Source organism: Heloderma suspectum, chromosome 17 (assembly GCF_057233095.1).
Source record: "Heloderma suspectum isolate Gila_16-S chromosome 17, 16-S_ref, whole genome shotgun sequence".
NCBI classification, from domain to species: Eukaryota; Metazoa; Chordata; class Lepidosauria; order Squamata; family Helodermatidae; genus Heloderma; species Heloderma suspectum.
Genome location: NC_139474.1, coordinates 11,393,193 through 11,420,169, shown reverse-complemented (window position 1 = coordinate 11,420,169; position 26,977 = coordinate 11,393,193). Strand labels below are relative to the sequence as shown.

General features: G+C 52.3%; 1 protein-coding gene across 4 annotated transcripts; it reads left to right on the top strand.

Moving 5' to 3' along the window:
- The first annotated feature begins 1,296 nt into the window (after nt 1-1,296).
- RUSC1 (RUN and SH3 domain containing 1) lies at nt 1,297-25,275 on the top strand. 4 transcript variants are annotated; one of them, XM_084824764.1, is made up of 10 exons: nt 1,297-1,440; nt 7,427-9,142; nt 15,426-15,524; nt 16,896-16,972; nt 18,634-18,808; nt 20,341-20,446; nt 20,656-20,702; nt 21,234-22,104; nt 22,992-23,126; nt 24,411-25,275. In XM_084824764.1, exons 2-10 carry the CDS (start codon nt 7,501-7,503, stop codon nt 24,577-24,579), a joined length of 3,321 nt encoding a protein of 1,106 aa, XP_084680890.1. In that variant the 5' UTR covers nt 1,297-1,440; nt 7,427-7,500; the 3' UTR covers nt 24,580-25,275. The 4 variants fall into 4 exon arrangements, with proteins under 4 accessions (XP_084680890.1, XP_084680889.1, XP_084680888.1 ...); XM_084824763.1 differs by lacking the exon at nt 1,297-1,440 and adding an exon at nt 14,311-14,847 and having other exon boundaries at nt 7,549-9,142; nt 22,995-23,126; XM_084824762.1 differs by lacking the exon at nt 1,297-1,440 and adding an exon at nt 14,311-14,847 and having other exon boundaries at nt 7,549-9,142.
- The last annotated feature ends 1,702 nt before the right edge of the window (nt 25,276-26,977 follow it).

The following is a 26,977-nucleotide window of genomic DNA, read 5'->3' as shown; positions in this document are numbered from 1 at the left end:
GAACTTTAGCGGGTGAGTAGGTGGGATCAAAACAGCAGGAGATTTCGTTATACTGCTCCCTTTCCAAAACATTGGTGGAAATTGCAGAAGAGCAGATTTTGGCTGAACGTTCCGAGAAACGTCCGAATGGTACAAGCTGGTCAACAGTGGAAGAGACTGCCTTGGGAGGTGGTAGCAGGGTGGCCACTCACAAATTGCCAGGGGGGTGAGGGTGGAAACGCATCACCCCCCAACCCCCCCCCCCCAAAGGACAGCAGTTTGCATGAAAATGTGCATACGCTAATTTATCTGTATAGGTGCAAATTTAGAAATTATTATAATTCAAATAGGAAGACAGACAGTACTTCTCACCATGGTGGGGAAGACTGGGACCAGGTGTGCTTGCTGTTCAGGCTGCCGTCCTAGCGTGGACGGGCCATTTCAAAGCCTGGCTCTTCTTTCTGATGGTTGTTTAGCTTTAAACTGGACTTGGACAGGACTGCCCTTCGAATAGAGGGCACCTTCAAAATAAAGGACAGTCCTTGAAATAGAGGACTGCCCTCTGTAAACGAGGACACCTGCTCTCTTTACTTGTTGGGCAATCCTTTGCTGGAGATATTTAAACAGAGGCTATCTGTCAGGGAGGTTGTAGGTGTGAGATTTCTGATGAGGCAGGGGAGTTGGGTTAGATGACCTCCAAGCCCCTTCCAGCTCTAAGACCAGGTTCTCACGTAACGACAACCCAGAGTACAAGTAGGTTGTCATTGAATTGAGGGTTGTCATTGAATCGTGGGTTGTTGTGATGTGCAAACCCTGCACTATGGTTTAACTATAGGTTGTTACCCATAAACAACCCAGAGTTTACAACCCAACAACAAACCATGGGTTCTCTTCCTGGGTTATTCGTTGGTAACAACCTAAAGTTAAACCATAGTGTGGTGTTGACACATACCGGGCTGGTTCCCATGACACACCCAGGTCATCATGCGCGATTTAATCTTGGGTTATGCTCAGTTAGTGGTAGGGTTATGAAAGGGTTGTTTAGCCCTCGAATAACACAAACTGGGTGGGTTCGGATGACACATGTGCCTGGAATGCACCAAGGCTTAGCGCGGGTTAAACAATCCATGATAACCCACCGTGTTGTGCAAACCGGGTCAGTGACAACCCACGATTCAACAACAACCCATGATTTAACGACAGCCCATACTCCGGGTTGTCGTTACGTATGAACAAGGTGTATGATTCTCCCAGACAACGGTCTAGGTGTGGTATGGCAAGGGTTAAAGTCCGGGGGGGGGAGCGGCAGTGCGAAGTATTGACGGCTGTAGCTCCGCCCAGCCCGGCTGGGTGAGCTCAGCCAGGGCGGCGGTGCTCGCCGCAGTACCGGCTGGGCTGGACCAAGCCCTGCAGCAGCGCCTGGGCGGGAGAGAGGGAGCCGGACCCGGGGAGAGGCGGCGGGTGAGTGCCCCCTGCAGCGGGCATTGATGGGCAAGCCGGGGCGGGGCGGGGCGAGTTGGGTGGGCCTGGGCGAGGGGTGGTGATGGAAAAAGCACATTAACAGGGGGAGCTGCATATTCTTTCCCTCTTCTCTGCCCCCCCTTGCGCTTTCTAGAAACCTGCAATGCCTAATACAGGATGGGCATATGCCACCTGGGGATCATGTTTAGGACCCCCCCCCCCGCCTAAGCATAGCTGCAGAGGCCCCACCCCTTCGGATTGTTTAAGATGGGGGGGGTCTCTTGTCCGGCCCAAAGCTCTCCTAGCAGTACATCTCGCTTTATTTCACCCTGGGGGTCAAGCTGATGGGTGGGCATCCCCACCCCACTCCCAGACTGCATTTCTAAACCAACCAAAAAGCATGCGTTCTGCCCTCCCCTTTCCCCCCCAAGATCCCCCTCCCATCTTCTTCCTGACATGTTTACCATGAACAGGAGGCATGGAGCTGCCCCTGTGTCTCCCCCCCCCCCCATACCAGTAGCAGAATGGCTGGCATCACTTGTATATCTCTTCTCTCCCCCCGCCGCCCCCAACCTCACCAGGCTCTGCAGTCATTTGGCGTTTTGCCTGCAGAAGGGTTGGGCTGAAGGCTATAATAGATGGATCAGAAAGGACCATGAGACAGACACCCAGGTTCATCTGCGTGGTCCAGTGCCCTCGGCTTCCCTTAAGGCTGATTCAGGCTTCATGGTGTAGTGGTTAAAGTTCCAGAGGTGGGTTCAAATCTCTGCTCGCATCGTCACCCGGATGGCCTCAGAACTAGCAACTTTCTCTTAGCCCAGCCTACCTTGCAGGGTTGTTGTTGTTGTGAGGCTATTTGTATGCCTCTCTCTAGAGTTGGGATGTAACTGGGGGAGAAAAGTGAAAGGGGAAATGTAGCGGCCGAGGATGTAATTTGTACCGAGGCTCAGCAGTTAGGGTCTGGGTTCAAGCCAGGTTTAGCCCTGCAATATGCAAAGTAAAAACAACAACCAGTTCCTGAGATGGTGCAGAGTGCATCTTTTCACTAAGGACTGGACAGTTGGGAATTTGATTTGGGAGGAAGGTCGTTGAATGGGAGAGAAATGATAGTTTGAGATAGAAGAGATGCTGGCACTGAAGTCTATTTCCCCTATAAACTGAGCACCATCGAGCACAAAGGCCCCTTTCTCAGCAAACTCATTTTATACTCGGGGCGGGGGAGCTTTGCTTCTCTAAGGTGGAACCCGACTTCATCAGATGCAGGAAAGTAGCCAGTGCTCATCCGTCCCTGGTTGCAAGACCTGTTTGTGCCAGGGCTCTGTTTTATGTCGCAAAAGGCCAAGGCCATTTTAAACGATGTTGATGAAACCTTATCTTCTTTTCCTACTTATTGATATATTTGTTTTTATTACTCACCCTGAGCCCTCAGGAAGGGGTAGGCTATATAAATCAAAAGCAAATCAACATCTTCCCAGCTTAGATCGACCAAAAACACAGGCCTGGGATCCATTTTTTTCTCCATGTTGGATTGCAAACTTCTTTAATTAATTTCCTGCACACAAACACACAACACACATCCAGTTTCTCCCACCCCAGTGTGAATTACTGCACTATTGTTCATTCCACCAAAGATCCCTGTATTTCCTACCTACTCATCCCCTCTCTGCTATAGCTTCTCACTTATGCCACAGTTGCCCTTTCATGTCGGCTTGGCTAATCTCATCCTCGATTGATATAGATGGGCCAGATCAGCTAGGTTTATTTAGGGCATAATAGAGGGTTGAGATCCTGGGGTCATGCCAGATGGAGGGGTTCTAGCCAGCAGTGTAGTGCTAAATTTTGAAGTGCGGGTGCTCATCAAGACAGCCCCCATAGATGTGCCCCCAAGGAGGGTCCAAAAACATTGGCAGTGTATTGATCCATTTCTCGCTCTCACTCTCACTTACTCTGTATATATAATATAATATATAATATACAGAGTAAATGAGAGAGAGAGAGAGAGCGCAAGCTGGATCAGTATGTCATTTGTAGGTATTTTGTAAAGCTAATGGGTCTTAATTGCCCATGCAAGATCAGGTCACCCCGAACTACTTTAAGATCATAAGAAGAGCCATGCTGGATCTGACCAAGGGTCCGCCGAGTCCAGCATTCTGTTCACACAGCGGCCAACCAGCTGCCCACAGGAAGCCCACAAGCAGGACATGAGTGCAACAGCACCCTCCCGCCCATGTTCCCCAGCAACTGGTGTACATAGGCATACGGCCTCTGAGACTGGAGGTAGCACATAGCCATCAGGACTAGTAGCCACTGATAGCCTTCTCCTCCAGGAATTTGTCTAACCCCCTTTTAAAACCTTCCAAATTGGTGGCCATCACTGCATCTTGTAGAAGTGAGTTCCATAGTTTAACTAAACTTTGCATTACAACAGGCATATAGCTCACCGCGCTGTATTACTGCTGGGAAAATCAATTCCTCACCACCACCATCCCGCCCCCAGCTACGGTGAGGATTGCAGCTCAGCTCAGAGGGAACAGGGAAGTCTGAGGGGGGTGGCAGATGACATCAGCTAATCAAAAAGTCCCGGGGCTTTGAAAAGGCCCAGAGGGAGTGGAATAAAAGGGGCTTCTATCCAATATGATCCTTTCTTAAGGGCTGTAGCACAGGGAGGCTGGACTGAAGCAACTACGCCCCTTCCCCAGTGACAAAAAGACTTGGCTTTTATTCCCAATCTCTCCCCCCACTCCCCAAATCACAGAAACATACCTACCCTTAGCTTGATCATAATATTTTCCTAAAAGGGGAAAGAATCTAAGCAAGCAAGCAAGCAAAAATGCTCGCTCCTCCATTCGCAAAGGTAGGCCAGATTTGAGCTAGAACAGACAAGTGCTTGTTCCCAGCGCCTGTTTTAACTGCTCTGTCTGGGGCTGTAAAGAGTGCCTGTGGGCATACACAGAGTGCTTCCAAGCAGCTGCAGAGGCACTGAAGCCAGAACCACACGGTGCTGGGATTAGGGAGGTTCTAGATAATCCGAAGCGACAACATTTTTCTCTCTTTCTTTTTTAAAAAAATTAATAATGGGTCAGAGGAAGGGAATCTCACCCAAGCCAGACCCAGAACTAGTTGATTCTTTTGTCCCTTTGAAGGGTAATGCTGTTGGTGACGGAAACCCTGTCAGGGCTGCAGCTGGCTTGGGTGTTTGAATATAAATGTTTGGATGTTCTCCTTACAGCTTTAGCTGTCTTTGCAGATCTGGTTTTTTGAGGGGGGGTTGCATGTGGGGTTATACTAGAAGGAGCAAAGGATGGGGGACGTGGTGGAGAGGCAAAGGAGAGAGAGGGGCATCCCATCATGTGATGGCTCTGTTGTCATGAGAACTTTATTTTTTCCCTTTCTGAATTATTGATGGTTAACAATGAGAGAAGATGGATGTAAAACCCCATCCTTCTGACCATCTGCCAGGCCGCGGGGGAGCAAGGAGCAGTCTGTCTAGATTATTCCTCCTCCCCACCTCCCACATGCAGTTCTTAGCCACGATCTGCTGAGAAGAGCATCCATGTTTTGAGGCAGTCTACCTTTGAATGGCGATTAAGGGAGAGTTATTGCCCCCATGCCCGGCTTGTGGGCTTCTTGGAGTCATCTGGCTGTCCATGGTTGGAGACAGGATGTTGTGTTAGATGTGACATTGGTCAGATCCAGCAAGGCTTCTCTTAACATTCTTAAAACACCTGCTCTTATAGGCGCATTTTGGGCAACGGCGGTTGAAGAATTGCCTCCAGACAGCCAGCATCAGAACAGAACAGGTGCCACAGCCTGTCTGTGAACGGGCCATTTTAAGAGATGGCTTGTAAAAAAGGATTCGACAGGTTAGTAATGGAGGAGGAGAGACTGTCATTCCTTCCCTTAATTTCTGATGTTCAGGGGTGAGTGCCATTCCTTATGTAGTCAAAACAGCACTACCTATGCACAGGAGGGAGGTATTCGCAGGCTTGGGGGAACCCTAAAGTCTGCAGAGGCACACAAAATCTTGGGTTGGGGGGAACTTCCTAAAAGGGGAAGCAAACAAACAAATGAACAAAAATCAGCCCAATGCAGACAAAGCGGGCTCCGTGAGCATGGAATACTGGATCCCAAATGCTACACAGTGAAACAGTGTTAGGAAGAAGTCCCAGGCTAAAGGTCTGTCTTGGTTTGCATCCCATAATCAGGGAGATTATAGAAACCCAATTACTGGGTGGGAGGGGAACTGGAATGGAGTATCTTGGAAAAGGACGTGGCTGGCTGGTTTCAACTCTGACCAGGATCACCCTGCACTGCATAATTTTGTTGCAGGTCTCCCTTGCCAAGAGCTGTTGGCCATGACAGATAAATGTTCTGGCTGATGCTGGTCCCCTGGAGGCCTTACGGATGGTCTTTTAGCCATGTCTACCTCTGAATAAGAGTTTCTGCCTTTTGGCTTTGTTTTGCTGTGTGTGTGTATGGCTTCCCAGAAGTACCTGGCTGACCACTATTGGAAACAGGACGGTGGCCTAGATGGACCCTTGATCTGATCCCAGGAGGGCCTAATGTCTTGTCAATCATCTCAGTGCTTTTGTGCTCATTGGCCAGAACCCTAGAGGGCAGGAGAAAGCTTTAATCCTCGTTGCAATTGGTTAGAATACTGCCTGCGCCTTTCCCTTTGTATCTCTATAAGTAAAAGGACTAGAACCTTACTTTTTTTTCTTTTAACTGATTTTTTAAAAAGACCCTGTTGGCTTTGAGAACAAGTATGCACTACCAGCTTGTATCAGTTTCATATCGCTTTCAGTGTCATGGCTTCCCCCGTCCCAAAAATTCTGGCACCTGTCATTCAGGTGAGGTGCTGAGAACTCTGTATTAGAGATCGCCTCTCAGAACTACACTTCCCTGGGGGAGAGGGAATGGCTGTTAAAACCCATCTGTGATATACAGGGATGCACCGTGTCCTCTGCCCATTTCATTCCATCACATTCATTACGACAAAAGAACATAAGAAGCGCCTTGCTGGATCGGACAAAAATTAATTGAGTCTCATATCCTGTTTCCAATAGTAGTCAGCCAAATGCTTATGGGAAGCTTGCAAGCGGAACAGCAGTGCCCCCTCCCAGTTGTCCTCCCCCAACATCTAGCACTTAGAGGTATACTGAGTCTACATGATGGATCCATTGAGCTGTCATGCCAAATAGCCATTGATACTCTTGTACTCTTGCATGAATATGTCTAATCATTTTTAAGGCCAGCTCAACATTTGCCCATTGCACCATTGCAAAAACAATCTTGATCACCATTACATCTTGTGGCAGTGAGTTCCATAAGTTAAATATGGTGGTATGTTTCGCGATAGCTCTTAAGAGATCTCTCAACCTTCCAATAATTTCTCTGATCCTAATAATCTCCCTCCATCTACTGTGGCTTTCATGGTGGACCACCTGTGTTTGTTTGCAGGGGGGTGTGGGAATTACATGTTGCCTTTCAACCATCATCATTCCCTTTATTTCCAATGTTCAGATTGTGAGTGCCGATGCTTATGTAACCAAAATGGCACCACCCAGGCCCAAGAGGCTTGAGGGGATCCTGAGGCTTATAGAAGTAGAAAAAATATGTGTTGCGGGGTGGGGTTGGGGAACAGGACCCAAAATAGCCCAATGAGGACTGCTCAGGCTCAGTGGGCACGTAATGCTGACTGACTGTTTGGGGGTGAGGAGGAAAACAAAGGGAAGACATCGCATGGAGTGGCTGCAACCCTGAACAACAGCATTCTATGCTGTAACTTTTTGTTGCAGTTCCTACTTGTATAAAATATTCTCAGAGTGGCTTACAGCGAAGAATAAAACTATAAGATAAACACAATGGTGCAGTAAAAAACACCCACAACCACGCCAGTTCTCCCTTATATGATGGTGCTCTCTCCTTGTTTTCTCCTTTCCCCATCCTGGATTTCTCGTAACCCCAACCCCCCCTCCACTCTCAGGAGCAGGTTTTGGCCTGTCATAGGGAACTGGATACCTCTAAGCCACCCTGGCGGTTGAGATCCGTGCGGAGCTGATGGACCAGCTGGGCGCTGCCCCGTTTTTCCTCTCGTGCTCCGAAGCCATGCAGTCCCCAAAGAAAGGTTTGCTCTGCAACCTGAACCACATCCACTTACAGCATGTCTCCCTGGGGCTCCGCCTGTCCCGCCACCCGGAGCTCCTGGAAGATGCCAGTACCTTGGCGCCACCGAGAGAGCAGACCGGTTGCCAGGACTGCCAAGAACATGGCAGTGGAGGCGGAGGCCCCGAGCTGGTGGACACCAATTCCAACAACCCATCCCTGCTGTGCCGATGTTGCGATGCCCACCCTTTGCAGTCAGGTGTCAAACGGGGCCTGCAGATGCAGCCTGTCTTGCCCAACTGCCTGGTTCTGAAGCATGAGGAAGAGGAGGATGCTTCCCCTTCGGATCCAGCCTCCTCATCTGTGAGCAGTTGCTCGGACCTCAGCCTGGACAACTCACCCGTCTCCGTGTACTGCAAAGAGTTCCCTGCCGAGGAGGCCCAGAGTCCCGAGAACCAGCCCAACATCATCCCCCTGGAAGATGCGCATCATGTCCTCTCCCTGGCCAACTGCAAAGAGACAGGTTCGAATCTCAACATCCGGAGGGGTGAGCGTCCCGTGTCCCGGGTCTGGGATAGCCCCGATAGTCTGTGCAGCAGTAGTTCATTGGAGTCTGCATCTGATGTCTCTTCTCCCAGCACACAAAGCCCAGAGGAGGTGCCCCCCACTGGTTCCTGGCAAGCTCTGCAGCATGTCCCACCCCCCGTCCGTCCCTGCAGGGCACCTCCGGCCGTGCCGGGCCCCCCTGTTGGCACAGAACTGGATTCGAACTGCAATGCCCTCGTGGCCCGGGAAGCCGAGCCTGAAAGCCTCTCCTTAGGGCAAGTGGACGCCAACTTGAACCAAGCCCCTCTGCCGAGGCCTAATAGGGCAAGCGTGCCCCCTCCCGTGCCCCCCAGAACCAAGAAGGGGCTTCAGGGGCTGAGGCGCCATGAAGCAGGGAAGCAAACCGCAGAGACCGCCCTGGCGGCCCCAGCACAGCTACCATCTTGCCAGGGTGACCTGCCCGGCAGTGCCGCCAGGGAGAACATGACTTCCTTCCACGAGCTGGCACAGAAACGAAAGAAGGTGGCGCCCTCGCTGCCGGCAAGGAAGGATCACAGTGACTGGCTGATCATCTTTTCCCCCGACACAGAGTTGCCCCCTTGCCCTGAGCTCACATGGGGGAGCGCGCCAAGCCAGGAGGAAGCGGGGGTGCCGGCCTTGCCCGCCGAGCCGGCGAACCCCGCCAGCTGTCTCCAGAGAGGGGTGACCACTTTCAAAGAGCTGCGCCACCGCAAGCAGAAGGTCCGCCCGGCTGCCCGGCCCCTTCAGCAGGCGGATCCTGGCAAGGGGACGCTGGAGGGCAATGTCCCCTGGGAGAATGACCCAGAGCCGCCAGCCAATGGGCATTTCTGGGCCACGAAGGAACTTCAGCCCCGGAGGAAAGCGTCCCGGCCTGGCCTGCAGCCTATCGTGGAGGGCGGCTCTGAGGAAGGAGAGGATGGGGGGACAGAGCAGAAGCCGTCTGGTAGAAGCTTGCAGGGCACGCCGAATGGGAGGAGGGAGCCCTGGATGCCAGGGGGAGAGGAGAGAGGAGACAGGCACTTTAAAGAGGGTAAGTCCCAGACGCTTCTCCCAAGTGTGTGGAGCGCAGCCTGGTGGGCCTGGTCCCTGAAAGCGGGGAGCACCGGAGACGGTGGTCTTAACGGGGTGGGGGAGGTGCCCTGTTTAGATGCTCACCTGCATTGCTTCACGTCAAAACGTGGTGGGGACCCTCCTGGATGTCTCCCCAAAGTCTTGCTTTGTGGGCACCCAAATTTCCTCTTGTGTGTGCGCGTGTGGGGTTGCTTTCTGCACCCCCTTACGATGTTTGGCCCCAGAGCATTGCCCGACTATGTTTTTCTCCCTGGGTCAGGCCATTGCTACGCTAGCATCTGAATGGCATCTCACTGGAGCTCTCTGGCACCTGCCAGCGTGGAGCCAACCTCAGCTTTGCAGACCCCTGCCCCCAGGGTCAAATCTCTCTCCCCTCTGCCGTCCTTTATTACCTCCCTCGCCTTATCATATGGTGGAAGGGTTGCCAAGTTTAAAAACAACCCGCCCGTTTTCTTTGGACAGTGCCGCAGTTTGCTGGTATCAGCGGGCGAATAATGCTGGCCTCTGTGCTGGGAGCAGCTTCATCCATTTGATGTCCGTAGACCAGGCTGCTGACAAAGGCAGAGGAGGCATAGGCTGGGGGCAAGTTTGTTTCTGATAAGTTGGCAACCTCACACAGTATGTCACTTCTGCTTTCTCCCCCTTATGGGTGGAATCAGGGCTTCTGGAAGATCGGGTCATTCTGGGGAGGGGTGATGGGATTCTGGGATGGCGATGGGGACAATGGTCATAGGAGGAGGCATCAGCTGTTCTTCTGGCAGAGGTGGGGCAGGCCTGGGCTGTGGGGTGGGGAGAGAGGTTGCTCGAGTAAGTGGTAGCAAGATAAGGACTTGGTTTGCACATAACAACAACCCTGGGTTGTTGCTGAACTGTGGGTTGTTGCTACGTGCAAACCCTGCACTATGGTTTAACTATGGGTTAACACCAACAACCCAGAGTACACAACCCAACAACAAACCAGGGGTTCTTTTCTCACCACCACAATCACCAGCTGCTCCTCCTCCTCCTCCTCATCGTTGCTGCCGTTTGCTTGCTTGACAGGCAGGGAGCCAGGGAGCAAGCAGGCCGCGGCATCTCCCGCTCCTCCTCCTCACCACAGCCACTGAGCAGGTTGCAGTGTTGAAGAGGAGGAGCAACTCCAGGGGGCTCTTGCGAGTGGGCCCCTGCTGGGGGGTGGGCCCTCAGAAGGCGCCCCATCATGCCAAACCTTGGCGCCAGCCCTGCACACACACACGCACGGGCACACACGCACACAGGACACCTCTCCTTGAAACGCTGGTTGAGGCCCAAGCTGCTTTTCTGCCCGCCCCCCCCCCGATTGGGGAAACTGAGGGAGGAGCGAAGCTGACTAAGCTGCAGTCACTTTGGTCACTCTCTTGCCCCTCACCCTTCTCGGTGGGGGGGGGTTTGGGGGAGGGGCTTCACGGGCTGAAAGGTTCGTCATCCCTGGACTAGTTAACATACAAGGTTCCCCCTCCAACTATGTGCTTCTTTCATCAATGAGGTTTTAAATCAGGGCTGGGCAATGTGTGGCTCTCCAGATGTTTTGGCCTACAACTCCCATGATCCCTCACCAGTGGCTATGCTGGCCAGGGCAGATGGGGGTTGTGGGCCATAACATCTGGAGGGCCACAAGTTGCCCACCTGTTGTAAACTGATTAAGCAAAGGGATTGATTGACTAAATGTTGCAGCCTCAGTTCATATAGGGGATGTCTTGGACAGTGAGGGACACTTGAGTGATCTCCCTACACCACCACCACCCTCATTCCACGGCCACATCTCATCCTGTCTTCTGTTGTTGGTCTTTGCATGCAGTTCTTTCCCGTTCCTGTTCTTGCTGCTGTTTCTGGTCTAGACACCCCCACCCCCGCTTTTTGTGGTCGTGCTCCCTTGTGAAAAAGGGCCTTTCTACACACGCATTTATTTTGCGCTTGTGATTCTTCACTCATATTAGTTTGTGGGTGCTTTACATGACATTATCATCCTCCAGGGTCTCTCCCATTCTTTGCAACAATTTTAGTGTTGTTTTTTTAATTGGGGAAAGTCTGGTATATCCAAGACTAGTGGAATGAAACCCTAGTGTAGATATGCAATTCTGCTATACCACAGCACCACCTAGGGGTTATGTAATGGAACATATAGAAAGGCAGAGAAGGAAATTCTCTGTAGAATATCTGGGAAAAACATGTGTAGAATATCAGATCTTTATCCCATAGAGAATCCACAGTAGCAGAAGCCTTGGTAAAGTGGCAGGCTAAAAGCCTCATAAAGGCAGTGGTGTGGACAGAACATTAAGCTTGGCTTGGAGAGTCCTGGGTTCAAATCCCCCTTCAGCCATGAAGCCATGACCCTGGGCCAGTCTCTCTCTCAGTCTAAATTACCTCTCAGGGTTGTTGTGGGGATAAAAGTCTGATGGTTCTCTTTCCCCCTGTACATCCTCTTTGAAGGAAAGACAAGTCAACCACTGTACCATGCTGTTTTTGGGCTGTAAAGGTGTGTTTTCTGGCTATTGCGCTGCTAGCCACCAATAAAGTACACACACACCTCTGTTGATCTAATTGTTTAAAAAAATGGCCATTGGAAATGCTGGATTTATTTCCGTAATTTCTTTGCATGCAAACAAGTGGAGTCTTCTCTAGGTGATATCCTGCATTTTACTCTGCCCTTTTAACCACCTATAATTATGAATATAGCATCCAGATGTAAAACACTAGTTGAAATTCCTTCTTCGACACAACTGTTAAAGGTGCAGGAGCCCTGATTTCCTTTTGTATCTGGCTGCCCTAATCAGGAAGTGAACATCTGAATGCAAAAGTTGTACATGACAAGCTGCACTCCCTCTTTCAAATAACTTTCAGCTCTCCGAAAAACCACCACAATCAATCAAGCCCTGTTTGTTTCCAATATTCGTCTCCGCCCAAACAGGTGTTGCAGGGTTTTGTTTCAAAAACCTGGCAAACCTTTTCAAACTTGAGGTCAAACGAGATGTGTGTGTTGGCTATGGAAAGGTAAAAACGAATGCCTTCCCCTTCTTAACACACATCATGAATCATGCTACCTGCAAAAAAAAGAGAGATAGAACAAGGTGTTTGCTCTGATTGGTTAACTTGGTTGCCAGTCAGAGCTGGGGAAAATTCTCCTTCCCTTGCCCAATCCCCCCCCCCCTTTTTAAGAGGAAGCAGGAAGCAAAGAACAAGTTTCTTTTTGGTACTGCTGTGCTCCCAGTTCTTTTTTCATTTTCTGCAAGCAGACTGGATTATTGTGTACCCGTCTTTCCTCAGTTTTTAAACAGATGAGCGGGCGGGCGGGGGCAACCGTGGAACTATACCCAGCTGTCTTTCCCGGCTCTGAAAAGAAAGAAACCATTTTTTAAGGAAACACAAACTTCACCAGACACGTCCCGGCAGCGGTGCGGTTAGGTGGCATTGCTTGGGTCCGTGGGGGCCTCCTCGCTCAACGCCTGTCCCCGCGTCCTCCCCCAGCGGCACCGCTGCATCGAGGTAAAAATGGTCTCGAGGGATCGGTTATATCCTGTTTGGGAGATTTCTAGAAAGGTCTCGAGACAGCTTGAGGACAACCTCTTTGCCTGCAGTCTGACCGAGGAATTGAAGCTGCAATCCTCTGTGCACTTCCCTAGTTACTGAGCTCAGTGAGGTTTATTCCTGAGTAAACATGTGTTGGATTGCACTGTTAATTCCCTAGGGCGGTGGGGGGGGGGGCAGAAAGTAGATCTCCAGATGTTTTGGACTTCAACGCCCAGCATTCCTGGCCATTGGCCATGCTGACAGAGGCTTCTGGGAGCTGAAGTCCAAAACATCTGGAGATCTACCTTTGACCCCCCAGGCCACAGCTGGAGAACCTGTAGCCCCCAGACATGATCAACTACTCCCATCTTCCTTCAGCATTGGCCAGGCTGGCTGCGGTCGATGGGAACTGGAGTCCAATAACATCTGTAGGGCCACAGGTTCCCCATACTCTGCCCTAGAGAGACTGAACGTAGCATGCTGGAAAAATGTGGGAGCTGTGTGAACCAAGAAGTTCTGGGTTCTAATTTCGCCTCCATCATGAGCTTGCTTGGCAGCCTTACGCTGGTTACCCTCTGATCTATTTACTGAAAATATTTCTGTTTTGCCTCTTGAGCCATAAGGATCTGCGAGGAGGCTTCACAGCAAGATGGATCTATAATCTGTAATTAAACAATGATAAAACCGAGCCAAGTGTTTAAAAATTACAACACAGCAATAAGGAAGCAGCTGCATTCGAAAGCGTATGACCAGTTATCGCTGTTGGCTGGCTCAAAGTCTGAAAAAGCAACGTCTCCTAAAGCTGAGCAGGGATGGAGTCAAAAGGACCAGCCTTGTAGTATGGGGACAGTAACACCGGCCTACCGTACAGGGGTGTTGTAACAAATGACGCTGAGAAAGCACAATGTAAATGCAAAATATTAGTAGTAGTGACTGCTATTCTGTGGATGGAGGGACTAGGGAAAGGGGTAAGCACCACCTGCACCCTGCATGAGAAACTGCATCTCCCATAATTCTCTGTTCTGCACCACCCTTAGAGAGACAGGAGCCCCTCTTTTGCACTCAGTCGCCACATCACCGGAGCACATCTCTCTCCCCCATCGTCAAGCCTTGGCTCAACTTGAGCAGGGCTTTATCTCAGCCCCCAAACCTATTTGTGCAACACCACGTCCCTGTGGGAATATTTGGTGCTGTGATAAAATGAGCCTGTGCGAAGCAGGCCACCCTCAGGGTGGTTGTGGTGTTAGCGGTGGGATGGATGTTTGTTTCCAGCAGTTTTCTGTGTCTCACGTTCATCCTGTGTTTTGTTTGTTTGTTTCTTGTGTGACTTCCGGAATTAACATTCTCTTTCCATATTCTCTCTCCCTCACCCCCGTTCCTGGCTCCCCCCCCCCCGACCCCCCTCCTCATCCCGGCTTCCTCACCTCTCCTGCTGCCACACCGTGCGGCTGCTCTTGCATGGTCTGTTGCCTTTCGCACTGGGCTCCTTCCGCTTCTTTCTCCCTGGCTCTCCAACATCATGCTCATCTGTCCATCCTTCTCGGTGCCCTCTTTTCTTGCTCTGGTATGGCTTCCTTCTCTTCTGCGTTCTTCTGCCGACAGCAGTCCATGCTCCCCCCAGGCGTTCCTCCCGGCCTCAGCATTTGCCTTTTCAGCCCCTCCTGGTCCATTTCTCCATGGTGGACGGCCAGGCCGCAGAGTCCCTGCGCCCTCCCTCTCTCTGCCCCAGTGTGGAGAGCGTGGCGTTGACCTCCCCTGACCAAACGGGCCTGGCCTTCTGCCCCCGGCTCCAGACCTTGTCCTGTGAAGAGGTCTGCCTGCTGGCTGGCCAGCCGGGGCCAGTTTTCGGCACGCTCTCGCCCGAGGAGCTCTTCCCCATCCGCCTCTCGCCCATCGGGGCCTACTCCCCCCCCGCCAGGAGCGCTTTGCCCTTCCTAGATAGCCCTGACTTGGCCGTGCTCTTTTCCCCGTTCTTTCCCCGCAGCAGAACCTTCCCTGCCTTAGCGTTTCCATCCTGCCAGGTGCCCGAGCTGCCGATTGGAGCCCAGGGGCCCCTTGACAGCCAGGCTGGACCAGCGGGGCCCAGGAGAGTGTCTTGGGGAAGTATGGGAGCCAAGGAGTCAGGACTTCCTGAGCAACGTAAGCTGCCCCCCTCCCCTCCTTTCCCTGCCTCAGTTGTCATTCTGCCATGAGGAGTTAAACCAGCTTTCCCCCAACCTGGTGCCGTTAAGAAGTTTTGGACTACAAACCCCGGCAGTCCCTACCATTGGCCATGCTGGCTGGGGCTGCTGGGAGTTGAAGGCCCAAATGTCTGAATGGCTGAGTTGAAGGCCTTTGCCCCGCAGCAACCAGTTTTCAAAGGTACACTCTGCCTCTGATCAGGGAAAGAAGGACACAACTCCCTTCAGGGGAGTCATCTGGAGGCAATCCTTGTCGCCATAGGCGAGCAGCTGACTGATTTATTTAAAGCCCTGGGCCTGCCATTTTAATGCGTGTATTAGTTTGACTTTATATTGGTGTTGTGTGTGTTTTTTAAAAAAATAGCCTGAGACAAAGCAGTCGTGCAGGTAAAAATACAAAGAAATAGGGTATTCATATGAGGGTGCGTGTGAGAGATCAGATGAGCCAGAGGCAAAGTATATTTTCTGGTGTCCGCAGAGAAGCAAGGCAGTTAACATGTTTTAATTTCATTCTCTCTGCTCTCTTTATCTTTCCAGTCCGGCATTCTCAGTCCTTTGGGGGTGTCCCAAACACAGGGCGTCTGTGGAGGGCAGATGCTGACCACGTCTCTGCACAGCTGAGAGAGCAAAAGAAAGGTAAGATATCTGTGCTGAGAAGGGGTTTTGCCGGCTTCTCATTTTTGCCTTGTCACAGGGCCGAAACTGACATTCGCTTTGAGTCTGCATCTAGCAGCTGTGTCTTTTGTTTCCCTTTTGTTTTGAGGAGGTACGGGCCCCCCGATTGCTGCACATAGAACAGCAGCCTGCAAGGGAGAAAGCTAGGCCAAACCTTTCTCCGTGATACAGTAGATTTCTGCAAGCAGGGAAGGTGATGTTTTAGCGACATGGGGTGGGGGGGGATCAAGAATTCAAATCTGAAACCTGGAAGTTCAGGAAAAGCTTTATTTCTTGATTCTTGAATGTATACACTGGGCCTCAACCGGCCCTTTTCTGCTTGTCTGCGCTTTCTGGATATCTCCATGAGATGGAGCTGTTGATTCTGAAAACTCCCAGGCTGGGGTGAGAGTTGGGTGTGTGCGGGGGAACAGGTTAGATGGAGGAACATGGGGAGACTCTTGGAGCCTCCCAAACTCCTTCGCTATTTGGGAACCTTTCCCAACTCCCATCTGGGCCTTGTTCGTTTCCATGGCGACTGCCGGTTCGCCTTGCACCTTTCATTCTTTCAAACCTGAAGGACAGCCAAAGAGAGTTTCGTGTCCGTGGGTTTCCATGGAAACACCTTTGCATTGAGAGGGAGCATTTGAGAGAGGCACAGAGTTCCCTCTGTGATCCCCCATGCTATTTTCATAATTACCAGCCTTCCACATGTATTTATTTACTGGCACCTCCGCCACCCCCCCCCCCAATCCTTCCTTCAAGGTTGGGGCACGGGTTTCTCCTTCCCCACCATTTAAAAGTTCACGGCAACCCTCTTGAGGTAAGATAGGGCGAGAGAAAATGACCGGCCTATTGTCCCTTCAGTACATACAGAAGAAACAGGGCCTTCTTTTCAGTGGCACCGCCCTTTGAAAGCCTGTCCCCAAAGTAATCCCATCTCTGGCCACCAGGGGCACTGCAGGGACCATGGAGGGAAGGGGCTTGTCACCAGTTCAACCACCAGGCAGCACTGAGCAGATTAGGCCCAGGGTCAGCCACCAGGGCGAGTGCTGCATGACATGGAACACTGGTTGGTAAGAGGGGGAGCAGAAGGAACCTAATCAGTGTATCGAACTCAGGTCCACCAGTGGCTATGAAACATGGTAGCTCAGCCTTCTCCAACCTGGTGCATTCCAGATGTTTTGGACTACAACTCCCAGGATTCCAGACTATTGGCTATGCAGGCTGCGGGTGATGGGAGCTGAAGTCCACAACGTCTGGAGAGCGCTGGGTGGGCCAAGGCCGGGCTTGCAGAAGGGAGGGTCTCTGCCCACCCCTGAAGCCGTGTCCCTCCTCTCTGCTTCCTCCCAGCATTGCTCGTGGCAGTCAGCGCCTCCGTGGACAAGATCGTGGCCCATTTCAGCACGGCTAGAAACCTGGTCCAGAAGGTTTGTTTACGATGTTTGTTTGTCATGAGCTAATGTTGATATACCCGCTCCAAGGAGCTCGAGGTGGCATGTACAGGGCTCTTCCCCTCCTGTTTTATACTTGTACAACAACCTTGCGAGGTAGGATAGGGTGTGTGTGTGTGTGTGTGTGTGTGTGTGAGAGAGAGAGAGAGAGAGAGAGAGAGAGAGAGAGAGAGAGAGAGAGAGAGACTGGTCAAAGTTTACCCAGGGGGCAGGGATTTGAACCTGGGTCTTTCCGGGCTTAGTCTGACACCCTAATGCAGGGGTGCAGAACATCAGGCCTGGGGGACCCAATTTGGCCCCCTGGGGCCTCTAGAAGCCAACAGCCCTTTTACCCAAACACCGATAGTTTGGCTGTTTCCTGGCTTTTGTGGATCCCCCCCCCTTCTAAAAGGTTGAAATGCCTCTCCTAAGGCTTAGGTACTGGCAGCAAGTGCTTTAAGCTAAAATAGGCTGGCATTTTTTGCATTTTCTCCACCCACACCCCAAGAAACGGAATATGGGGAGAGTGATCGTATGGGCCCTAGACAGTGTCTGGGGGGCCACGGGATACTTTGGATTCCTGGATCCGGGGTTGGAGGCAGCGCTCGGATCTCGGACTCCGAGCTCACTCACTCCCCCTCCCCCTCGCAGCCGGCACAGAGGGAACTTCAACCTTGGAGAGGAGAGGAGAGGGGCGGTTCTGTGGGTGGGGAGGGGACTGGGGAAGCGGGGAAATGAACTCTCCCCAGCCCCCACCCCGCAGAGCCCTAGCCAGGCGAGCAAAAACGCCTGTCTAGCGAAAATGCAGAGTGGGAGAAAGGCGGAGGCGAAGAGCGCCTCTGCACGGCGTGCCTGTCAGCCTCGCGCCCTTAAGCTGCTTCTCTACTGCTTGGCATCCCGGGATCTCAAAGCGATGCAGTACTATATAAAAACCACTATAAATACAGTATCAAACAGTACTTTAAAAACATTACGTCAAGAGCAATAAAACAGAGCAGCTGGGTGTGGGTTGAGAGAGGTTCTGCACCTCTGCTCTGATGATGTGATGTTTTCAGAAGAGAGCCAGTGTGGTGTCGAGGTGAGAGTGCTGGACTGGGGCTCAGGAGACCTGGGTTCTAGTCCCCATTTGCCCTGAAGCTCACTGGGTGACTTTGGGCCAGTCGCTGACTCTCAGCCTAGCCTACCTCACAGGGTTGTTGTCAGGATAAAATGGAGAGGAGGAGGGCCACATACGCCGCCTTGGGCCCCTTGGAGGAAAGGTGGGATATAAATGTAATGCATTAAAATAATAATTATAGAGCCCGCTAGAAAGGCAGCCCCGAACTGCACGCGAGGGCATCTCCCCGCCCTCTGCAGGGGGCCAGCGATGGCTTGCGCCTGGAGAATTTCGCCCGCGGCTGTGGCTTGTGGACCAAACGTGCACACATGGGTGCTCAGCTCTGGCATATAAATGGCTCCCTGGAGTGCCGGGCTGGGAGCCAAGGAAGGAGGGCCCGCTGCGGGGCTGCTTCTCCTGCTGCAGTGAGGGGGTGGCGACGGGGGGGGGGGGACGAATTAGGAAACGCTAATTACCAATTAGCACTGGGGGGGGGGAGGTGGTGGTTTGCACTTTCCAGGCTGCTGATAGCCGACGCGGCCCGTTTCCCTCTCCTGTGCAGGCCCAGCTGGGAGACAGCCGGCTCAGCCCGGACGTGGGCTACCTAGTCCTGAGCACCTTGTGCCCAGCACTCCGTGCCCTGGTGGCCGATGGCCTGAAGCCCTTTCAGAAGGACGTCATCACAGGCCAAAGGCCTAGTTCCCCGTGGAGCGTAGTGGAAGCCTCCGCCAAACCTGGTAGGTGGGCAGGAAGGGGTGATGTGTGGGGGAAAAGGGGCAGTATCAGTGCCAATTTTTAATGTATTTATCTGCTTCTATTTTGCATAATTGGCTGGCTTTCTGGTGGCCCTGGCATGGGACAACAAGCTACGTGAAGCACCAAATGCAACCATCCCACCTGAGCAATCTCAAGGCTATCTCCTCAGCCTCAGGGACTAGAAGCTTACTTTTAAAAAAAAAACCCAGGGGATTTCAAGATAATGTACTTACCAGCACCAAGGCTGCAATTCTGTACACAGACACTTGCCTGGAAGTTCCCCTGAAAACAATGGGGCTTACTTCCAAGTAGACATATATTGCAGAGTCTTGGGGTACCCGAAAGACTAGGGGTTGGATCTAGGCCTAGACATACTTCATGCAGACCCACTGAAATCAATGGTGTTTAATGTAGCCATGGCTAATTGAAATCCCATTGATTTTAGTGGGTCTCCTCCAAAGTATGATGAAGCCTGGATCCAACGCTAACCCACTGCTGATGGCACAACCTTTTTGAATCAAGTCCAGTTCAACAGATGCATGAAATGTTATCCTGCAAACGTACGGGGGGCTCTACGTGGTGGAGTATTTTATTTTAGCCCATCCTGCTCTTCTAGAATTGCTCAAGGCAGCTGATTACATTTTATTTTCAATCAATTATCAGCGAAATAAATTTAGCAGCAGCAGCAGCAGCAAAAGAAACCATTGGGGGGCCGGTATTGCCTCCCTGCCACGAGACCTTCGTGAACAGGGGAGTCTTGCCGAAGGATCTTCTAACCAAAAGGGAGAAAGATGGAAGACGTCATGTGGGAGGTGGTTCTGTTGGAGAATAGTGGCGGGTGGGCAGCTTCTGGCCCTCTCAATCTTTTGGCCTACAGCTCCCATCATCCCTCACCATCAGCTATGCCAGCTGGGGCTTATGGGAGTTGTAGGACCCCCAAAATCTGGACTGCCACACCTAGCCTACCTCTGCTGTAGCAAAATGCATTCTTGAAGAGAGCTCGGCCTCACAGCTGCGCTCCTTGTGTTGAGAGGACCAAAGGCAACCGAAAGCGAGAGATGTTGGGCCCTCAAGTGCAAACATCCTTCCCCCCACGTGCACCCTTTAAGTGCGTCCCTGCAGTTCCATTGCAGAAACAGGCAAGCATTTCCAGCCTTTTCTGGAGCCCCCAAACTGCCGCCTGGCCCCCTCAATGGCAACAAGCGCTTGGCGTACATGATCACCGATGCCCTTAAAAGCAACCGTCAGGAAGGCCGCCGCAGTGCCCTCCCTGTCACGAACAGGTGGGGCTAAAGCCAAGAGAGCATGGCTTGCCAAACGTCCCTTATCAGGCTCTTTCTGGCTCATGTGCTTTGCTGGTGTTCGGCCAGCCCTGGCTCGGAAGCTCTTGAAGCTCTGGTTCATACCCTTGGATGTTTCACGCTTGCGGGCTGGGTGTGTGTGTGTGTGTGTGGGGGGGGGGGCAAAGGACGTGGCTGCTGCTAAGTGTTTCTGCCCATCCTTCTCTCCCCAGGCCCCCACACCCGCTCCCTGAACGCTCTGTACTGGCGGGTTTCACGGCTGGCACCGCTCCGTAGCAACCAGCAACGCTTCCACGCTTTTATTCTGGGCCTCTTAAAGTGAGTAGACCCAATTGGGTGGAAGACTGAGAGCAAGAGAGGTGACCCGTGGCACTAGGGCTGCATGGGGACCTTGGCCTAATTTGGGCGGAAATAATTAAATAATGACAGGAAATAATTAATCACCATCTTGGGGCAAGCAGAGTGGACTTGGGGACTTCACTGGGACCAAGGTACTAAAACCCTCCCTCTCGTTCTGTCCTCTTTAGCATGAAGCAGCTAGAACAATGGCTTGCCCACCTGCAGCAGAACTCAGGTACGTTTTGGGCACTCCTGGGGGGAAGGCCACTTCTTGGGCAGGGGATCTTTAGTGGGCTCCCAGAAGCAACTCTGTCTCAGATCTTTCAGGGCTCCTGATCTCAGCCTCCATATGGTCTAGAAACTTGCTTTTTAAAATTAAATGGAAAGCCGAGGTCTTCAGGACCTGCATCCTGAGGCCACATTCGTGGAGGAGAAGGCTATTGGTGGCTACTAGTCCTGATGGCTATGTGCTACCTCCAGTATCAGAGGCAGTCTGCTTATGTATACCAGTTGCTGGGGAACGTGGGTGGGAGGGTGCTGTTGCACTCATGTTCTGGTTGTGGGTTTCCCCATGGCAGCTGCTTGGCCACTGTGGGAACAGAAGGCTGGACTAGAGAGGCCTTGGTCTGATTCAGCAGGGCTCTTTGTTCACGTTCTATGCTCCCCTCCCCACGTTCCCACAAAATCATGGGATGCACACTGCCCAGGCTTTCGACATCCATTTCTGTGTGTTTCTGACCTGTTCACACTGTCTTCCCCCACCCAGAGCTGATCCCAGCGCTCTACTTGCCCACTGCCTTCCTGGCGCTCAGCCAAGGGTTTTGCCTCCGCTGGTCCGAGGAGCTCCTCCTGCTGCTCCAACCACTCTCCATGCTGACCTTCCAGCTGGACCTTTTGTTCGAGCACCACCACCTGCCTCTCGATGTCCGGCCGATGCCTCGGCAAGCCGCCACGCCGACGGATCCACCGCCTGGTTCCCGGAAAACCGCTGGGCCGAGCCAGCTGGATTTCCCAAGGCACCGAGTTCCTCTTGCAGGGCAGGCGGAAGGCCCTGAGGGCCAATCCAGCCTGGTCCACCCGCCCCAAGAGGGGGTCCCCCTGCACCAGAGACTGCTCCAGTGGGGGGATCGCCTGACCCACACGCTACGAGGCCACGAGGCCTCCCCCAAGCGGGAGCCGTGCATCCCAGCCGACCCGCAGGAGGCTGAAGAGAAGCAGCGGAGCTGGTGGGAGCAACTCAGTTGGCCCTCGAGGGCCCATGCTGCCGCCTCCCCCTCCACACAAGAGGGCTTCCCTCACACGTACTGGAGCAAGCTGCGGCTGGCCCTGGGGGAAGCCGCAAAGGAGGGCCACGCCGGGCCACGAGAAGCTGGGGCCAGGCCCGACACGCCTCCCCAAACACCCAGCCCCGGAGAGCGCCGTGCGGGGGCCTCGCCTGAAGGCGATGCAGCGAGGAAGCCCAGGGTGGCCACAGTCGGCACCGGAGAAGCCTCCCCAGCTGATGCCCAGGAGGCGGACAAGGCCCCTGATGGCGGGGACGCCCCTGGAAGCGGGACAGGGAAATGGTTGGGGTGGCTGTTCGGAGCACATTCCCCCAGAGCTTCCCACGAGCCTGATTTGAGTGTGCCAAAATCCCGGTAAGTGGAGAGAACAGCCCGTGAGAGGGCTGCGCGGGGCTCAGTTCGGAAACACCCTAAGGGAAGAGCTGTTCTAAGAGGGAAGCTGTGTTGGGAAGCAGTGGGCGGGAGGGCATTTGAGGCAGAGGCTGGGCAGCTCTCCAGCACAGGGATGCTGCAGTTGCGCCCGGTGGCACAGGGGTGCGTGACGAAGGGCAGGCATGCGTCACGCCCCCCCTCGCCACGCCCCCAAGGAGAGGCCAAAATGCAGGCAGCTGGGTTGATCCAGATCAAGCACCCAGCTCTAGACATTTTTCTCTCCACTAGGAGCAGGCCTTTGCTGAATCTGGTGCAGAGCTCCCCGGCACAGCACATACTAAGCTCTCCATGCCCTGCCCCCTTCAAAAAAACCTTTAATTAAAAAAGCCTTGAAAAATGTCAAAATACCACTAGAATAATCATCGTATTCTGCCCCTATGGTTGGGGGATCCTATTTAAACTCAATAAATGCCAGTTCCAGGCTCTCTCTGTGTCTTTCTGTGTGCACATGAGAGCTTGGGGTCTCATGGGTGACCCTCCAGATGGTTTGGCCTACGACTCCTATGATCCCTCATTGGCTGTGCTGGCTAGGGCTGATGGGATTTGTAGGCAAAAACATCTGGAGGGCCCCAGGGTACTCACCCCTGCCCTAAAAAATGGTCGGTGGTGGATTTTGGACAGTCAAAAGGAAATACTTCATCAGAATGGAGAGAGCTGCTTAAGTGTTGTTTCTAGATGGTATTTTTAATGGTGTTTCTAAAACAGCTGGTTTTAAAATTAAAAGATTTCCTTGCACTCCTCTCCAAAAACATGGAGGTGCTTTGTTTGGGTTATATTCTCTCCCTCTTCCTTGCCCCCCCCCAACCCAGCAGACGTCCATCGAGCTGGCTGCCCCCCACCATGAATGTCCTGGCGCTGGTGATGAAGACGGTGCCGGCAGAGAAGAGCTTCCTGGAGGAATCCTGGGAACAAGGCGGCTCACCAGATCCACTGCAGGTGTACAGGTAAGCCGGCCGCTGTCTGTGCCCTGAACTGGATGGGTATTAGCAATAGCAATATGGACGCTGGATGTGTTGCAAAGTGCTGCAGTGTACGGTGCTCCTGTTCAGGGAGCCAGCCATGCCCTTTTCCAAATACTCTATTCCAATCCCCGCCCCCCCCGCCGCCAAACAGTTAACTAGCATTCTGTGACCACGTTCTTTGGCTACCTAAGCAATGGCACTCACTTTAGAACATCATAAATAGATGGACTGATGCTGATCGAAGCACAGTGGTGGATGTAGAAAAAGTTCTCTTGTTGCTATTAGGGGTGAAGCAGAGGTGAAATTTAATTAAACACGCATTTGTTGCCCTGAAGTCAAATCTTAGAATCCCAGCAAATGTATTTATTTGCTTAAAGCATTTTGTTTGTTTATTTGGGATATTTTTATGCGGCCCTTCTTCCAAAGAGCTCAGGGTGGTGGCGTAACCTGCTTCTCCCCCCCCCCGCCCTTTCTCTGTGAAAAAAACAAAACAAAAAAACTTCCCCAGGCGTAGAAATCTAGCACATCAGGGAGAAAGGTTTGTATCCAGCTTGCCCCTGCTGTGCTCAGTTTCTACTTGAGAGGAAAGTCTGAGTGTTTTTCGTTTTGTTTTATTGTAGGGGAGCACTCCAAAATATGATTCCCTCCCCCCCGCCAAAGTATTATAATCTGTTCAGGACTGTACCACCTGATTCTGCTGCATGTGTCGACTGGGCTTATGCAAGCTGTGGCTGAGGGCAAGGGGGGTGTAGCTTTCTGTTCTCCACGCCGATGTGCTTTGATGGTGAACTAAAATGCTCTCTTGAAAAGGGATTGTTGCTCTATTCCACAGTAATCCTATGTCTAGGCTGTACCACTTTCAGAGTGCAGATGTGGGCAAACTAACACAATCAAGTTCTCCTCTGAACAAAACGAATGCCCTCCTATGTGACAGCAACTAACTGCAGGGATTTGTTGTGCATTCTGTCACAGGAGTCTCAAGTGGTTCAGTCCAGACCTACGTTTACTACTTGAGTGAAAACTAGAGCCTTTGTATTCCAGTAAGGATTCGTGGATATTGTATATTGTGACTAGGGGCAGAAACCAACTGAAGTCCTACTTAGAGCAGACCAATTGAAATGAATGGGACTGACGTTAGTCATGACTAACGTCGGTCCCATTCATTTCAATTGGTCTACTATAAGTAGGTCTTTAGTTGGATTCTACCCCATGTACCCCCCCAGAGCTCACCGCTCAGTCCGGGTGTCCCTCTGTCTCGTCTGCCAGGGCCGTGCGCGCGCTCTGCGACCACGCGGGGAGCGGGGCCGACCACCTGAGCTTCCGCAAAGGCGACATCCTGCAGGTCCTGGACACCGTGGACGAGGATTGGATCCAGTGCTGCCATGGAGACCGCCGAGGCCTCGTCCCCGTCGGCTACACCTCTCTCATCCTGTGAAGCACAGACAAGCGCTGCGGAGCCAAGAAGCCGCCGCCACAGGAAAAGGGGTCGCAAGAGACCCTCCCCACCATTAAAGGAGCCTCAAACAAAATACGTGAACACAAAGAGGGAGCAAAGAGCGTGCGCATGCAAGCGCTATCCATTCTTGACTGCACACTTGTCATAAGAAGTCCCCAAATTGCCGGCTGGGACCCCTAGTGAGAGGGCCGAGGCTGCGGCCTACCGCAGGGCACTGTTCCTGGTAAGGCAGCGCCCTGTTGCATCATGACTTCCTTCTGTCAAATCCCCCCCCCCGCTTGAATGTCCTTTGTCCCCCCCAATCACGCACACATGACCACTTGTTTGCTGCTCTCTGCGATCGTGAGCCCGCCCCCCCACGCCAGATTATTCTTCCTCACGTGTATACTGCATATGTGTGTATATATTTATATATTTCACCTTTCCTGCTGCTTCTGTCTCGACACCACTGCTCCCTACGCCCGCCACACCGAAGCGTTGTCGACGTCACCCGCAAAGTGATCAGGACCCATCTGGAATGGCTGTCCCTGGAGATCCGTTTCTCCTCCCCTGCTTTCCCCAATACCCCCCCCCCCAAATTATGGTATAAGCAGCACCCTTCCGACGTCGGCACCCTCCGCTCTCTAGGGAGAATGTGCAAGTGGAGGGAAAATAAAAGGATGTAAAAAGTAAGCCAAGAAGCAGCGTCTCCTGGGATTGAATTGCTCAGATCTCAGATCTGTAGGGGTTCCCTACAGAATATTGACACCTCCTTGATTGCAAATGACCCCAGTTTTGGATACAGTTCTGTCGACACTCACCAACTGGGTTGGCACTTAGGAGTGATAGCCTCCCCTCCTCGCTCCCCAGAACCTCCCCCCCGCCGCCATTTGATCCTCTCAACAGCCCTGCGAGATAGCCACTGCCTCAAAATCACCGTGTGAAATTCTGCGGCTGAGGAAAGTGGGCCTCCCTCATCCTAGCCAGATACACCTAACCGCTACTCAACATGAGGCTTACCTAAGCTCGAAGCAGCAGAGGTCCTGCATCTCTGCCCGATCCACTGTTCTGTTCTTCCAATCAGTTCCCAGCGTGGGTGAATTCAGCCAATTGCTCCCAACAGCAGAAATGGAGAACTGCCCACTCTCAAAGAGGTTGTCCATCGCTTCTCTGAAGGAGTCTTATTTTAATCCCGCTATTGGGAGTTTTGAAAACACTGCGACATTGGGCCTTTCCCATGACATCCTTGAGGGCAAAGCCAACATTTGATGTAGCTTTTGCCATTAGGCAAGCAGGGCAAGGGGGGAGGGTAGTTTGTGACTGCTCCATATTCATTTACAGGGCTTGGGTTGCTCAAAGAACCTCTGTGTAGCCAAGGAGACTTTTGGCTACAGTCCCTCAAATCAGCCCACACACCCTGCCGGGCGTCTTTTGAAATGCGTGTTTCGAAGCACCTGATGATATGACACTGGGGCAGAGCAAAGGAAAGTCACATTAGCCCTGGCCAAGCTCTCGTGGGTGCCTGGATGCCAGGCACAGAACTTAGGAGCATGAGTTCTCATCTGTAGTGTCAGGGTGCAGCCACCTGCAATAAGATGGTAAACTTGTTCCAGCTGTTAAGTGCACACACAATGCTGACACCCTCGTCTGCACCTGTTGTCCCTCGCCAAAACCTGTCCTGCACATCCTAGATCAGGGAATCTGTGGCCCTCCAGATGATGTTGGACTACAACTCCCATCATCCTTGACCATTGGCCAAGTAGGCTAGGGCTGTTGGGAGTCCCACAACATTTAGAACAGGGGTAGGCAACCTGATACCCTCCTGACAATTCGGACTATAACTTCCATAAGCCTCAGCCAGCATAGCCAATAGTCAGGGATGATGGGAACTGTATTCCAGAATTTGTGGAGGGTAGCAGATTGCCTACCTGATGTCAGGAATGCTGGGAGTTGAAGTCCAAAGCAACTGCAGATCTACCTTCTGCCTACGCTTGTCCTACGAGACCTAAGCAGCCACCTACCTCTAGCCCAGCATTCTGTTCACACGGTGGCCAACCAGCTGCCCACAGAAAACCCTCAAGCAGGAGTACAGCAGCACCCGCCTGACCATGTTCCCCAGCAACTAGTGTACACAGTCATACTGCCTCTCATACTGGAGGTAGCACATAGCCATGAGGGCTAGCAGCCATCAATAGCCTTCTCCTCCAGAAATTTGTCCAGTCCCCTTTTAAAGCCATCCAAAGTGGCGGCCATCACTACGTCTTGTGGAAGTAAATTCCACAGTTCTAACTGCGCTGTGTGAAGAAGTCCTTTCTTTGACCTGTCCTGTATCTCCTGCCAATCAGCTTCATGGGATGACCCCTTTGGGTTCTAGCATGACGAGAGAGGGAGAAAAATG

Excerpts from the sequence above, each read along its gene's own strand:
- RUSC1 (XM_084824762.1), top strand. The coding sequence starts at position 7,549 with ATGCAGTCCCCAAAGAAAGGTTTGCTCTGCAACCTGAACCACATCCAC. Across the intron at positions 18,809-20,340 it reads GGAAGCCTCCGCCAAACCTG|GCCCCCACACCCGCTCCCTG; the intron begins GTAGGTGGGCAG and ends TTCTCTCCCCAG. Across the intron at positions 22,105-22,991 it reads TTGAGTGTGCCAAAATCCCG|CAGACGTCCATCGAGCTGGC; the intron begins GTAAGTGGAGAG and ends CCCCCAACCCAG.